Raw genomic sequence first — 16,270 nt, 5'->3', positions numbered from 1 at the left:
GTAGCTTTTTGAAAAATACTAATATTAGAAATGCGAAAATTAGTTTGTTTGCTGCTTCTTCAGAGTCTATCTACTCAACCAATCTTCGTGAAATTTTGCATACATGTAGTTTGAACTATTGAGAAGGACATATAGTACCTTTTGTCTCGGAAAATTACCCGTTTCCGTTGGAAAATTACGCGTGCGAAGCTGGTATTTCTATAAACACTATTTCCATAATATATTCAAGTTATCTTTATGAAAAGGTCAGTAAGACAAAAGAATTGCCGGTGTGAAATAGCCCTAACTCGTAACTCATAGTAGGGAAAATTGGTAAAGTTAGAATGATCACGGAACCTTTTTTACCAAAAGATTGTTACATGGGATTTTGTGGAGGAATCATAAAGTAGTCCAACTTAAACTCATTCAAAAAGCAATTTCTGTGTTTAAAAATATTATTATTTGCACAGTTTTTGAAAAGTCTGAAATACTCGTATATAACTCTCTCTCTCTCCTCTGAGCGTCTTCCCGCTTTCTTTCTCAGCCGTTGTTCGTGGGAGCCCAGGATCCGCTTTCCTGCTATTTCGCACAGTCGTCGGCGTCCCCAGTTGCCAGACCATTGGCTTGCAATTCTTTCACTACCTCAAGCCAGTACTTTTTGAATTTGAATTTACAAACTTGCTCCGAGTACTTTCTCCCTTGACCAAAAGGACGGTTCATTTTTTCGTTGAGTAATTCACCTGGACGGTTCTCCGACAAAATGTTTCACATTTGAGAGTTTATACGACAGGACTTTTCTACTATGAAATATTACGACATAATGTTCCATCTTCATAGGTTTCGTCGACAGAATAATTCATATGTACAGTGTTTCGATAAATACAACATAAATGAATAATATATTATAACATTACTTGGGGATTCATTCCTCAGACGGCCGGTAGTCGGTCTTAAAATTACAGGAAGTTATCCATTTATTATTTTATGCGCTGACTCCGGTCATCGCGGCCTCATAGCTCCGAATGTAGCCGTCAATTTGCAATGATAAAATATAGTTGTTTGTTTGTTATCACTAATAAATTAAATCCTTGAATTATGTAGATTTACAAAATTATATTTAAAAATATTGGAAAGTCCGATCTCCATTTTTATTATAATTTTGGGTTACTGAGTTCGACAGCTCAATCGGAGCAAATGATGAAGTTTCGGAAATATAAATTAATGTTTTCCTCTTGGGGCAACCGTGAATGCACGACTTGTGTTTGTTATGTACCTGGTAGATAATACATACATACTTTGTTACCCAGCCCGCCATCGCACTGTAGGTATAAAGATACGTTGCACCTGTCAACTTTGGCGTTAACTTTAAACTGCGCAGAAAAATGCAAAATATACCATTTTATCTATACGGGGCACTAATTGAAGTTAACGTCAAAGTTGACTGGTGCAACCCACCCAATATGCTGTTTTGTATGTCATATACCTCTTAATACGTTAATGAATTATCTAATAGTGAAAACTGCATTTAAAAGAGCTTAAAAACAGATAGACGCGACGGGCGACATTGTATTACCTATGTGGTGATTTCATTATTTATTATTTTCACTAAAAAATAAAATAAATAGTCTTAAATGTAGTTTTGAGACATGGCAGTCTCTCCTATGCCAGTCAAACCTAGCAGACAATCAGAACATGGCAAAATATACATATGTTAATAACATTGTTAGGTATTCTTAGCTATTTATTTTTATATCTGTTATTTTTCAATTTATACAAATGCAGCTTCCGAAATTACCAATTTTTAAAAAGTCATTTATTTCCCGAATCTTCATTTGTTAGTACAGTAAAAAATATTAACATCGATTACCTATATATGAATATTTTATTGTTCAAACAGCCAGTTATAAAACAGACTGTTTGAAAATAGAAAATTTTTAAAATATACCAAATTTAACGAAACATTTCAATAGACATCTTCTACTTCTGCTATATTATCCTCATGACAATTTAGTTTCATTTCAATATACGGAAATAGTCCAATATCATAGAATTTTGTAATATTGCATGTGAAGCGAAATTTTATTTTGAACAGGTTCTTTATACATACAGGAATTTGATATTATTCGAAAATATGTTTCCACTATATTTTCCTGAGAGATTCGATTTCCAAGAAATTTATTGTTAACGTATGTTTCTCTATAATATCGGTTGCACCATTCAAGTTTTACCGACAAAAGTGAATACTAAGAGCAGGTTTCACCAGTAAATTTTGACGTTAGCAATAATTTGAACTCGCAAAGTACGCCATATTGTCTAAAGGTCCCGGCGGCGGCGCTCATGCCGGTTAAAGTCAACGTGATTGTTGACTAGTGTAACTCACCCTAATAGTCATAATTTTTTTTCCGCGAACTGTAACAAAGACTATTTAACTATATTTTTTTAGTAAAATAAAACATAATAGAAAAAAATAAAAAAATATTTCATTCGTTGAATATTTTATTTTTTGTTTATGTAAAATCTCGTTTATCTAAAAATATTATCGAGAAAAGGATGGTACATGGTGAATCCCATCACAGAATTTATATTTTTAATGTCGCAACTTTCCACTAAAGAACACTGTAAAGAAACCTAATTCCACTATTCAAACTATTCAAACTTAAATGTAAAATGGCCGCTATCACCGCAGCATAGAGACTAGTGCGGGTTAACTTGACATACGGTTGACTACCTGTACAGAATGCTATTCAATTTCTTTTTGCAAAAATCTAATTCGAGTTTAACCCAAAAATATATCTAACAAACACAACTTAACTTACTTAGTAATAAGAAACAATCAATGCGAAATCCTAAAAGAGCTATTAGTATTCCACCATAAGTACCCCTCCCGGACCCCGGGTCCTTGTGACCCACAATGTGACCCCACATTCCGGTGTCCATAATTGACCCCAGGGGAAATCTGTTCGGTTTTGTGGGTTATTCTTTAATTCGTGTTACGACGCCCGCTGGGAGTTAGTAACTTGGATCCTCGTTTTGGAGTGTACTTCAGATGCCAGTTTTTTTTTTTTGCACAGCTAGATCTAGTCACGCAAAAAATCACGTGTTTTTTAAATGTATTTTTTTATACTTTGAGCATTTCCATGAAAGTAAATTGTTCGATTGGTTTGCTGCAGTTTGTTTGACCATTCGATTTGATATTGTAATTATAAACAGTGTAGTAGTGAAAAATCTATTTCCTAGTCATTACTATAATTATAATACAGTATAATATAAACTAATCTGTAACATAAACTAATACAGTTTATTATTCGTATATGATTCTATTATTGATATCCTTACATATTATAAAAAGAGACCCTCTGTCGCATCAGTCTGTCTGTCTGAACGTGATAAAATCAAAAATTACCAGAGTGATTTTTGTACAGTTTTCACCAATAGATTGAATGATTCTTAAGGTAGTTTTAGTTATAATTTATTGTGGTTTTATCCGAGTATCAATAAAGAATGTCGATAGATATAATATAAAGAAAATACAGTAGTTTTATTATTTTACATGACATTACGTGCTTTTTAACTGATTTTGAAAATAATAATGATATGAAAATCTGAAATGGAGATATTTGTATCCGGGATAGACATGGGAGTAGATACTCCCATGTTTATCCCGGACAGTTAGCTTGTTTGGATAACTCAATGATTAAGAGCACTGTTCCAAATCCAGTTTTTCAATCAAATATCTAATCAAATTTAATAACACCACCAAGTTAATCAAACTTTTAAATCTGATTACAACTTCGGCTTGCGATGTAAACAAAAATGTTAAACCCATAATGAAGCATTCAGACACATATCAACACGTCTCGACTTTGCGGAAGCAGGGGGAGGAAGCGAGCTTATCTCCCTCTCGTTTCTACTTTCAGAGACGATGCAAGGTTAGAGCGAGAGCGTAAGCTACTAATTACTAGTGTTAATACTATATTATAAGAAAAAGAAGAAGAAGAAAAACTAGTATTTTCCGTTTCACAAAAATGTATGTACAATAACGCAGTTTCCTTAACTAATAACTATGACTAAGTATAATATTTCTATGATATTAAACATAGATTTATATTAAATGAATTAGTTCCTAATTAAAATAAATTGTGATTTTTTTATTGGCTGTCAACTCTTAAAGCTTTCACTTAATTAATTGCTTGTTATTCAGAAAACTGGTAATGTAAAAAAAATATTTCATATTTAAATATATGTAATTAAAAAGTAACTCCAAGCATAGTCAAGTCCATAAAATAATGTTAAATATGATTTGTTCAAAAAAATTAAAATGATTTAGATGTGTTGCTAATCAATTAGACTTATCTGATCTGTGTACATTCACAGAATGTTAACTCCTTCAATGTAACTCTTCTTTGCTATTCTTACTTTCTTTTACGCTGCTATCTGTGTATGTACTATTTAATAGTAAATCCCAATAAAGCGTTATGCTTATTACTTGGACCACACACCATCTGTTGTGTAGACATGTACTTATTCCAAGTTGAGTAGCAATTTTATAACGTAATTAAAATTCGTGTAAGAGCTGTTACATCAATATTCAGAGTATGCAAACTCACGCTTGGGGGACCTTGAAATAATTATATTGAGGATTCAATGTAACGTATGGAGAAAGCTTTTGAGAAATCTTTAATAGCTTAAAAGCGTTGCTGGGACGATGTATATTTTAAAATCTAATTTTAAGTTATATACTAAAGTCTTGTTGTGTATTAGGAATTCTTACGGGGTAGTTCGCCATATCGAAATTTAGTAATTTGAAGCTCTCCGGCTTTCGGGTGTTACAGCCAAGAATACAACCGGGTACTGTGTAAGAGAGAGCGAGATTATTGGTGGAAATAAGAGTTGAAAATTGTGATTTATCCTAAATATGTGCAGTCCATCGCATAAGAGAGAGTCTTTTAAAAAAAAAAAAATATTATAGCGGCCAGTCCCGACTTCGCTCGGCTAGAACCATAAAAATGTTGTCTATGTTACATATATCTTGAACGTTTCGTCTATATCATGTTATATATAATGATATTTCATCAATCATAATCGATCCATTCCTTTTTGAGTTAATTCAATATTTTCACTGATAATATTAGAATGGAAGTATGAATTTTAGGTTAATTGTAAAATTCGATGTACGACACGTAAGTATCCAATTATTGTATTTGAAAATAAAATTTCCCGGATTTTATAACAGAAATTATTTTCGTGTTCGTAAAAATTAATTGCTTCGCAGAGTTAATTGATTACAATAGTAAAATCATTTTTTCATAATGATTTAGTATTATACCTAATGGGAGTTACTACTCCAATAATAATATTTATTTATATAATTCTCTTTATATACTTACTTCGTTGGCTTATATTTTATTGCTTCTTGCTAACGATCATTTAATTTTCCTACCTTTTCTATTCTGCGCCTCTTCCTAGAACGTTCTTTGGCCATCCAGGTCTTTCAGCACTTCATCAGTCCAGTGGTATCTGAGACGACTGACTCAGTTCGGCTTTAATAAATATGCTATAAGCGAGTGGTTGCAAAAACTGCCATAATTTATTTGTCACTTTTAGGGTAAGTTGCACCGTTCAATTTGACGTTGATTTTTACCGGCGCGCCGTTGAAGTTAGACAATAATGGCGTACCTTGCATTTTACTGCGCATAAAGTTGATGGTGCAACCCACCCTTATTTGTATTATTTTTTATCGTATTCATTATTTAAATCATTCTTTTATTAATTAATATTATTTACTTATCGTAAGATTATTGTAGCCCTGGAGATCCGTAAGACATATACCTAGCAGCTTTGGTACAAGTTCTCCAAATTATTTATACTGTGTCCTCATTAATTTAACTTTTATTGTAAATTCATTTTCTGCACCTTAAAATTTCGAAAATCCCGCTGTGATTTTACAATCGGCCGCCTTCGTGACGTTAAACCTCTTAGGGAATGTTTTTGTTGTCTATCAGCTGCCTAATTTATGTCCCTTAGTCGCCTCGCACGACATCCACAGGAGGATATGGAGTGGTCCTATTCTAAGTTGTCATCCCAATCCCAACCATTTTAATACGAAGAAAAAACTGTTCCCGAGGGCATTTAAGCGGCGAAGGGGTAAACAACTACTTAGTATAAGTTTTTTAACTATACAACTGCTATAGCTGCTATTATCATCATCATCATCATCATCATCATCTGCAGCCCTCCGTGACCCACTGCTGGGCATAGGCCTCCTGCCGTCTCCGCCAACAACAGTTGTTGCCAGCAATTTTCTTTATATCATCGACCCATCTAGCTGCCATATAGCTAGCTGTATATAGACACAAAATTAAACTAAGTACAAGTATCTCCTCTGACCAACTTTGTTGCCAGGTAGGAAATAGCTAAAGTTCGGTGGCGAAAATATCCGTTTCAAAATGCTATGTGATCTGACTACATTTGGACATGGCAAGTTGTTACAAATATACCGTGGATACCTACAATGTAGCTTTTAGATATATTTTCTTCTGAATAATAAACGCAATACAGGAATACTTTTAATACATTGGCAATATTATGTCAACATGCTCAGTCCATGATTCTGAACAACTTTTAGTATGGGGGTTAGATCTATGTGCCGGCTGCACATGGATCTAACCGAAATGATAAATTCAAAGGTTTCAAAGCTAAAACTAGGTGTATCTTGCTTTCCTTCGGCTAAGCCTAGGTTTATATCTAGATGGTGAAACCTACTTACGCCTTACTTTGTTTAGCCGTAACATATACACAAAACAAAGTCTTTCTAAAAAAATATTCTTTCGTCAATCGAATCGCACACTCGATTAGCCATCGATAGGGATAAAATTGAATTTAGTACCTTATTTAATTTAAACAATTAATACTCGCGCCACAGACTTAAACAAATAGATAGATCATCAATGTAAGATTTTTTTTTTCGTATTATAAAGTTTTTTTTCATTAAGAAGGTAGATGATTCTTTTTTGATTTCATGTCTATTCGAAGGCTCTTATGTTAATAGAAAGACCAGTGAAAAAAATTACCTACTGTGATAATGTCAATGCTTTCAAAGAATGTGACAAAAATAAAATCACACATTTTTGAACTCGTCCAATCGAAAATGAAATGTCATTTCTAATGACGTCACAATTATGTAATAATATGTTCGTAGCAGAAGCTATATTTGTTCGACAGCTACTTTAAATATTGCGTTTATTCTGATGACCTCTTAATAAAAGTTGTTACAAAGTTTTAGTTGTTAATGATGGTTTTGTTTTGCTATATAATTATTTCAGTAGTTTCTTTAAATAGATTTTAGTTGTTTCTTTTTCTATTTATTTATTTTCATCTGAATCCAATATTCTTGTATTAATTTTAATCCGTTCTATTATTTTCTTATATCTACGTGCGATCGATAACCCTTCCTGGTTATTTGGTATAAATTAATTCAAGGCACAAACAAATGGGAAACATTTGATATATTTCCCCGGAGTTCAAAGTAAATTTATATTGTAACCCAAATCTTGGTTTTTAATAATTGAGTCTTCTTTGGGGATGGCGCTTAACAAAATAGGGTTTATCTTCATTAGAAGAATTTTTGTAAAGGTTATAGAATTAAAATTCTGGATGTGCATTATTGGAATGGAGTGTTCATTTATGTATTAACACAGACACTCGTATTAATCGATCCGGCTCAATGGACCAAAAGTGTTGGAAACTGGAACACGCGCTTCGATATTATTTGTGTTGTTTGTAAAATGAAGTGGTTGTTGGTATACTTTCTTTAATTTTGTTATGTGATTTTGCAGCAATATTCGAAATAAATATTTTAAAATTTATTTTCATGTAGATTGAAAATGAAATAAAATCTGTCATGGATTTCGAAATACTTCACACTAACTTTTATCTGCGGCTTCGTCCGCTTCAGAAGGACAGGCGGACATGGCGAAATTTAAGGGTTCCGTTATACCATTTGGCTACGGAACCCTAAAAAAATATATTAGCTGTAGCCTGTAACTAATATACTAATCAGATTTGATATTAATTAACGTGTATGTATACTCAGACAATTGACATTCGCGGATGCATCCGAATAGACTTGATTTGACTAATTAGTTCACTGATAGCACGACCCAATTAATCCATCATTATTAGAATGTAATGACGAGTAATTGAAATTGTATATATACAGGGTAATTTTTTATTCACTGCATAAAATGTTTACAATATATTGAGGAAGTATGAAAGTTACATCAGTGAATGAGAAGCTAAATAGATATAAAAGTTAGGTATTGTCAATTTTTGAACATTAGGTCCATCTTTAATTAAAAATCAATGTAGTTTGGTCCAATATATGAGAATTCGAAATTTTTTTTCTTTTGCCCTCACCGTGAGACCACATAATCATTTATTATACAACAAGCTTTCGCCCGCGTTTCCGCCCGTTCATATACCACAGGAGCAGTTTTTTCATGATGAAATGTACCCTATGTCCTTCTCCATACTCCAAACTACATGTATGCAAAATTTCAAGAAAATTGGTTGAGTAGATAAAGCGTGAAGAGGTAACAAACTTAGTTATTTAGTTATTATAACAAACATTTACTTAATATTAGTTGTTCCGTTTTCAACGTTTTATTTACATTAAATTCAATTTCGCGCGCCTTATCGATGTATTTGTCAAATCGCACCATTTATATGGTACTGCATTCAATTCTAGCCAATAGGAACGCGCGGTTCGCCGCCGCGCATGCGCAATGCTGCCGGCGCAACAAAACGCCATAGCGGCGGCAAGGGGAGATTCTTTTTCGTTACCGGCTCTTAGCGCGAGCGCATTAAAAAAAAATATGTAATAATTGTGTTATCATATAAGTGCATCGCCAGTGCTCCTATATTTAAACTGGACTATTTCTATCGTTACCGAGTATTGGATTACCGTGTGTCAGGCCGGCCGGCAGGTGTTTAAGGACTATAATTCCAGTGAACCATATTCGTGAGGGATCTTGGGGTACAGCCGCTGTCTACGTGGTAAGTACGCGCAATATTCCTTATTGGCATTATTGCCTGCAGTATCGTTATTTACCGGCGAATACCGAAAGGTATTTGATCCAGATGAGCGATTGACAAATCCATAATTCATCGCGTCAATTTGCAACATTCTTTTTGGTGCCGAAACCCGGGAACTTAAATACCTACCTTCAGTCTGCCTGCCAAATACCAATTTTATTTAGTAATCGTTACTTCATTTACCGTATTTCTCGCTGACTATACATACTAGTATACAGCATAACCAAATAGTTTCAATTACTAGGTAAAAAACAAACCTTGTTCCATTTTGTTGAGTGTAGTACCTACATACCTACCTAACAACCGTACCGAGTTCATGTTTAAATATGGCGTCCATCGTATTCTAGAACATTTGTTCAGACGAATATCGTATATACCTAGTCGTTTTATACTGATTAACACAAAATTATTTACCGTTTTACCGTTTGCAATAAGCAATACTATTGCAAAATTACCGCACCATAATTTGTGTTGATATTTGTTATAACTCGACTACATCGTTCTAACCGCTTCCCAATACGCAGTCCTTATTGGGATTTACCAAATTTTATTTCGTTTTATATTCGAAATAATTTTATATCGTAACATTGTAGTATCGTATGTTCAATGACTTTCTGTGTTCTCAACTATTATTCATTTCAATAACGAAACGTCGCCGACGCGTCATCATTTTGTTGTGTCGTGTTATTGCCTACCGCCCCAACGCCACCGATAGTCCCTGAAGAAGTTAGCTACTAACATTTTATTCAAATCGAATATTTTACTATTAACTTTTTATTGTTGATAAATAGTTTATTATAGTTTTACATCGCAACAATGTCTTATTTAACTAGACGCAAATCGAAACAGAATGTTAAAAAATGTGTCGAAAATGTTTACACTATTAATAATTTACCAAGTTTGCGACGTAAACGAACTATATCCTACAATCGTATAACTAAGGCTTTGGAAATAGGTAACTTAGCCAATACCGACGAATCACAAATCGAATTGTTTCTTTCCTATTGTCATGAGATAAAAAATATAGCCGATAATTTTCATGAATCTCATTTTGCTATTTTAGACCTTCTTCAGGATGATACGGATGAGATTTCGGACGATATTCAGGATCGCTTCGATGAATTGTATTTTCAAGTTTTATCCATTCAACGAAAATTCGAACAATATTCATTACAACGAATCGATACTTCGAAATGTAATTCATTGACCGGCTCGCACAGTGGAAATATGCGTTTACCAAAAATTTCTTTGCCAACTTTTAACGGTGCGGTTAAGAAGTGGCCTGAGTTTATTGCTACTTATAATGCGTTGATTCATGAATCCACCTTGTTAAGCTATATCGAGAAATATCATTATCTGGTGTCAGTTTTGCGTGATGATGCCCTATCGTTAATTAAAACGTTTCCTGTCGCAAGTGAACATTATTTAAGTGCTTACAAAGCTTTAAAGTCCCGTTACGAGGATAAACGCGAACTAGCATTTACATGCTGGCGCGATATTTTGAATATTAATTTTAAAACTTCGAACGCTCAAGATTTTCGACGCGCCTTAGACACGATCGACGAGAACTTGACTATTTTAAAAACGTTAAATTTACCTACCGATAAATGGGATTTTGTTCTTTGCTATAATGTTCTTGCCAAACTCGATAATAAATTAAGACGCGAGTTTGAGGAAAAACACACAGATATCGAGCTTCCACAATACAATCTTTTAAGGGCGTTCTTACACTCGAAGGGCGAAGCCGCAATTCGCGACACTCATTTTGCGGCCGTAACCAATAAAACCGCTAATGTTTCAAAGGAGACACCGGGAACTTCACAGAAGTCACAGCGACATAACGCTACTCATTCTCTCGTCGCTCCCGCCGTCACTACAAATAATAAAGGTGCCGGTGACAAAGCAAATCAAGCTAAATCTGCTAATTACTCAGGCACGTCACGGTTGATTCGTAAATGTGCCTACTGTCGTAACGAACATCATATCTCAGCTTGCAAGGATTATCTGGCTAAAACCGTTGATGAACGCATGGCTGTTGCTAGCGAAAAGAAATGGTGTTATAATTGTCTTAACGCTTCTCATTCAGTGCGAGACTGCACATCGATATTTTCATGCCGTCATTGCAAACGCAAACATCACACATTACTTCATCGGGAGCAAGCGGCAAGTAATTCCAGCTCCACTAACAAACCGCCTAGCTCAACGGCCTTAGTAGCTAAGGATTCATTGGCGCAGTCTGACTCAACTTTAAATTCAACCGTTTTACTAGCAACTGCTCTTGTTCAGATTTGTGATGCTTCTGGTGAGTTTCATTCATTCCGTGCATTATTTGACACAGGTAGTCAAAATAATTTCCTTACAGCTCGTGCTGCTCAACAGTTAGGGTTGGAAACTAAAAGTGGCAACATCAACGTTTATGGGTTAGGAGGCTCACCTGCTTCAATCAGTGGCGTGGTGGAGTGCGATATTGGTACCAACCATGACATAAAATTTCGTCTCGAAATGTTCGTTATATCGAGCATTTGCGGAGATCAACCGATAGCAAGGCTAAATACGACGGGATGGGATGGTGTCAAGACATTACCGTTAGCAGATCCTGGTTTTGACATTCCTGGTCCGATCGACGTCTTATTAGGTGCCGACGTCTTTGCCGAGTCGCTCCTTGAGCAACGACTGAAAGGCGGTGCCTGTCAACCGCGTGCTTTCAACTCAGTTTTCGGCTGGCTTCTACTTGGGAAGTCCAGACTTGCATCGTCTAGTCTACTTGGAGTAGCACCTCCTATTGTAGACAATAGTTTAAACACAATCGTTCAACGTTTCTGGGAAATCGATAACGTTCCACATTCTTCCCGATTAACCCCAGAAGATCAACTCTGTGAAAACAGTTTTCTTAACAATCACTACCGTGACGAGACAGGAAGGTATGTCGTGTGCCTCCCCTTCAGGGACAATGACGAGCCCGTCTTTGAAGGCTCTCGAGTGATAGCCTTACGACGCTTTCATGCCATTGAAAGGCGTCTCTCTCGTGATCATAACTTGAAACAACAATATGTTGAATTCATGACCGACTATATCGAAAGGGGCCATATGACTTTGGTTCCTACCAAGCAAATGGGTCTAGGTAAATACTATATACCGCATCATTGTGTGCTGCGTCCTGACAGCGCTACAACAAAGCTTCGTGTCGTATTCGACGCCTCGGCTAAGGATTCTAATTCCAAATCGTTAAACGACATGTTGCTGACCGGATCAAAACTGCAATCGAATATCGTGGAGATTCTTCTTCATTTTCGTGAACACGAAGTTGTCTTCATGGCAGATGTGCGCCAAATGTACCGTCAAATCAACATAGCGCCTCATCATCGTGATTACCAACGTATTCTCTGGCGAGCTCACGCAGATGAGCCTCTTCAAGAGTATATGTTAAATACCGTAACGTATGGAGTATCTTCCGCTCCATTTCTCGCGTGCCGTTCCATTCGGCAACTGGCCAACGATGAAGGTCACAAGTATCCAAAAGCAAAAAACATTTTAACTTCCGATATATATATTGATGACGTCATATCCGGAAGTTCAACGCTAACGGAGGCCCGTGAAACCAAAAGGCAACTTATCGCCCTTTTTGGTCTTGGTTCGTTTGAACTCCGAAAATGGATAAGTAATCGACCTGAGCTTCTTAGCGATTTGCCCGCAGAAGCGTGTCTTTCAGAAGCTTTCACTTTTACCGAAACTGAAGATACCACGGTCAAGGTTCTGGGCCTTAAGTGGGAGCCTGCTTCAGATTCATTCGTTTTTAACGTGAATTCATCATTTCTACCGTGTACCAAGCGAACGATTCTTAGTAAGGTCGCCAGAATTTTTGATCCTCTCGGGTTCTTGTCCCCTTTGACAATTAAGGTCAAATGTTTACTTCAAAGGCTCTGGGTTCTTGGCCTTTCGTGGGATGAAACGCCCTCACCGGAAATCATAGCCCAATGGGATGACTTCTCTTACCAACTTCCACAAGTTAGGGCTCTTAAGGTTCCACGTAAGTACGCTATCGACGGCGCTCAATCTTATGAAATACACGGATTTTGTGACAGTTCAGAAGTAGCATATGGCGCTGTCATATATCTGCGTGTTATCGAGTCTGACGGCTCCATTCGCGTTTTTCTCATTTGTGCAAAGGCTCGTGTAGCTCCTCTAAAACGCCAATCGATACCTCGCTTGGAGCTTTGCGGCGCGATGCTGCTCGCAGACCTTGTTAAATTTGTCAAGGACTCGCTACGAATTCCTATCCACGACATTTATTTGTGGTGTGATTCAACCGTTACCTTGGCCTGGTTGCGTGCTCCTTCTTCTCGCTGGGTAACATTTGTCGCAAATCGAGTAAGCTACATTCAAGATATTGTTCCGACCGAGAAGTGGAGGCACGTACCTTCAGCCACAAATCCCGCAGATGTTTGTTCGCGTGGACAATCGCCTCAGGAGTTGCTCCATAACGCTCTATGGTGGGCGGGGCCAGCGTGGTTGTCTCAACCACAATCTGAGTGGCCCATCGATAACTCAAAAAATCATTTAAATGATAATATGGTTCTTGCTGAGCAACGTCATCCCACGGTTCTCTTTTCAGATCAAATTAACAATAATAGTCAAACATCTCTTATCGATCTATTATTTGAAAAACATTCTTCTTTAGACAAAATTTGTCGCATCATCGCCTACATTCGTAGATTTTATAATAGCATGCGTAATATTGTTCCGCGAGCAGATAGCCTTTTTATAACAGACATTGAGCGTCATCAAGCTTTATTAATTATCGTTAAACAGTTTCAGAACCGCTATTTTTCAGACGTCATATCAATTTTACAATCACGAAATCAGCTGCCTCGCATCTTTCGTAAACTAAGCCCCTTCTTGGACGAGCAGGGTATACTCAGGGTGGGCGGACGCCTCGCGCGCTCCGGTCTTGAGTTCGAACATAAGCATCCCGCATTGTTGCCCAAGAAAAGTGCGCTTACATCAGCTGTAATCGAATCGATTCATCGAAATAATTTTCATCCAGGTCTGAATACTACTTATTATCTGATATTACAACAGTTTTGGATACTTGCTGCGAAACATACTATACGACATCATCTCTCAAAATGTTTAAGATGTTACCGTCTGAATCCCAAACCTCTGCAACCATTTATGAGCGATCTTCCGGCTTTTCGGGTCAACCAAGCCAAGCCTTTCTCAGTGGTCGGTGTAGATCTGGGAGGGCCTTTTCGAATCAAGCTTGGATCTCATCGTGGTGCAAAAATCGATAAGGCATACTTATGCTTATTCGTATGCTTGAGCACAAAAGCGGTGCATCTTGAGGTAGTTTCCACCCTATCGACCGACAGCTTCATCGCGGCATTACGTCGTTTCATTTCTCGTTGCGGTCGCTGCAATGTTATTCATTCTGATTGTGGAACCAACTTTGTTGGTGCAAGTTCACAACTAGCATCATGTATCGAACAAGCTTCGCATGCGGAAAAAATTGTCTTTAAACGTAACGTTCCTTCAGCTCCTCACTTCGGAGGTGTGTGGGAGATTCAAATTAAGGTAGCAAAAACACACTTGTATCGTATTGTTGGCGATCAAGTCCTAACATTTGAAGAGCTTACCACCCTCTTCACTCAGATCGAATCCATTTTAAATTCGAGACCTTTATGTCCATTGAGCTCGGATCCAAACGACTTTAATGTTTTAACGCCTGGTCATTTTTTAACGCTGGAACCTCTTACAGCTGTACCAGATTACGACTATACCAATATCAAAATCCAGCGACTCAATCGATGGCAACTTATTCAATCTTTTCAGCAACAATTTTGGAAGCGTTGGAAAAGTGAATATTTACATTCATTAACTCAACGAGCAAAATGGAACAAAGACTCAACACCGTTAACCGTTAATTCAATGGTACTTATTAAGGAGGATAACCGACCTCCTCTTCAATGGGCACTAGGACGAGTTGTTTCGTTGCATCCTGGCCCTGATGGAGTAGTTAGGGTGGCAACCGTTAAAACAGCTAAAGATTCCTCATTGAAGAGGCCTTTAGTAAAACTATGTCCTTTGCCGTCCATGTAATCAACTCAACTTTCTTAGCTTAAGTTTATCGTAGTTTTAGTTTATGTATCCAATTATCGTCATTTTGCTTTATGTTAGGAAAATCCTATTGGTATTTTGGTGGGCGGAATGTTCCGTTTTCAACGTTTTATTTACATTAAGTTCAATTTCGCGCGCCTTATCGATGTATTTGTCAAATCGCACCATTTATATGGTACTGCATTCAATTCTAGCCAATAGGAACGCGCGGTTCGCCGCCGCGCATGCGCAATGCTGCCGGCGCAACAAAACGCCATAGCGGCGGCAAGGGGAGATTCTTTTTCGTTACCGGCTCTTAGCGCGAGCGCATTAAAAAAAAATATGTAATAATTGTGTTATCATATAAGTGCATCGCCAGTGCTCCTATATTTAAACTGGACTATTTCTATCGTTACCGAGTATTGAATTACCGTGTGTCAGGCCGGCCGGCAGGTGTTTAAGGACTATAATTCCAGTGAACCATATTCGTGAGGGATCTTGGGGTACAGCCGCTGTCTACGTGGTAAGTACGCGCAATATTCCTTATTGGCATTATTGCCTGCAGTATCGTTATTTACCGGCGAATACCGAAAGGTATTTGATCCAGATGAGCGATTGACAAATCCATAATTCATCGCGTCAATTTGCAACATTAGTTACGATCGCAGTTTATTATGGCTACCTATGTTTGACAAACAACAAACACAACCTTCCCCATATCTGGTTGGGTGACGTTGTGTTGGATATTTTAAAATATTTCAATCAATCACAAAAACGTGTCAAAAATGCGATTGGACAACTTATACCGTTCTCCTCTACAAGCTATTTATTTATCCAATTTATCGGATGAAATAAATTGTTCAATTGTTTCTCTCGTTACTTTTATTCGCATCATCCCAACTAATATTATAAATGCGATATTACATTTGGTTGTTTTTAGTTACAGTTAAACTAGAACTAGATTATGGTATTGATATTATTATAATAAATTATTCAAATACATGCAATGATAATTGTGATTGATTATTATTTATTTCCTCGAAACACACCTGAAAAATATTGACTGATTGCTTCCTCGAATAGCACCTGAAAAATATCGTATAGC

At 36.7% G+C, this 16,270-nt stretch overlaps 1 protein-coding gene across 1 annotated transcript; it reads left to right on the top strand.

The window, feature by feature from the left end:
• Window positions 1–10,299: 10,299 nt before the first annotated feature.
• Window positions 10,300–15,485, top strand: LOC128680687 (uncharacterized). The gene is made up of 3 exons (XM_053763984.1): window positions 10,300–13,660; window positions 13,904–14,079; window positions 15,381–15,485. The coding sequence occupies exons 1-3, from the start codon at window positions 10,300–10,302 to the stop codon at window positions 15,483–15,485; spliced, it is 3,642 nt and encodes a 1,213-aa protein (XP_053619959.1).
• Window positions 15,486–16,270: the final 785 nt, after the last annotated feature.

The sequence above is a fragment of the Plodia interpunctella genome, chromosome 25 (genome assembly GCF_027563975.2).
Source record: "Plodia interpunctella isolate USDA-ARS_2022_Savannah chromosome 25, ilPloInte3.2, whole genome shotgun sequence".
Lineage (NCBI taxonomy): Eukaryota > Metazoa > Arthropoda > Insecta > Lepidoptera > Pyralidae > Plodia > Plodia interpunctella.
This window is presented reverse-complemented; position numbering and strand designations above follow the sequence as displayed.

Excerpts from the sequence above, each read along its gene's own strand:
- LOC128680687 (XM_053763984.1), top strand. The coding sequence starts at position 10,300 with ATGCGTTTACCAAAAATTTCTTTGCCAACTTTTAACGGTGCGGTTAAG. Across the intron at positions 13,661-13,903 it reads TATGGTTCTTGCTGAGCAAC|ACGTCATATCAATTTTACAA; the intron begins GTCATCCCACGG and ends GCTATTTTTCAG. Across the intron at positions 14,080-15,380 it reads AAAGTGCGCTTACATCAGCT|CCAATAGGAACGCGCGGTTC; the intron begins GTAATCGAATCG and ends ATTCAATTCTAG.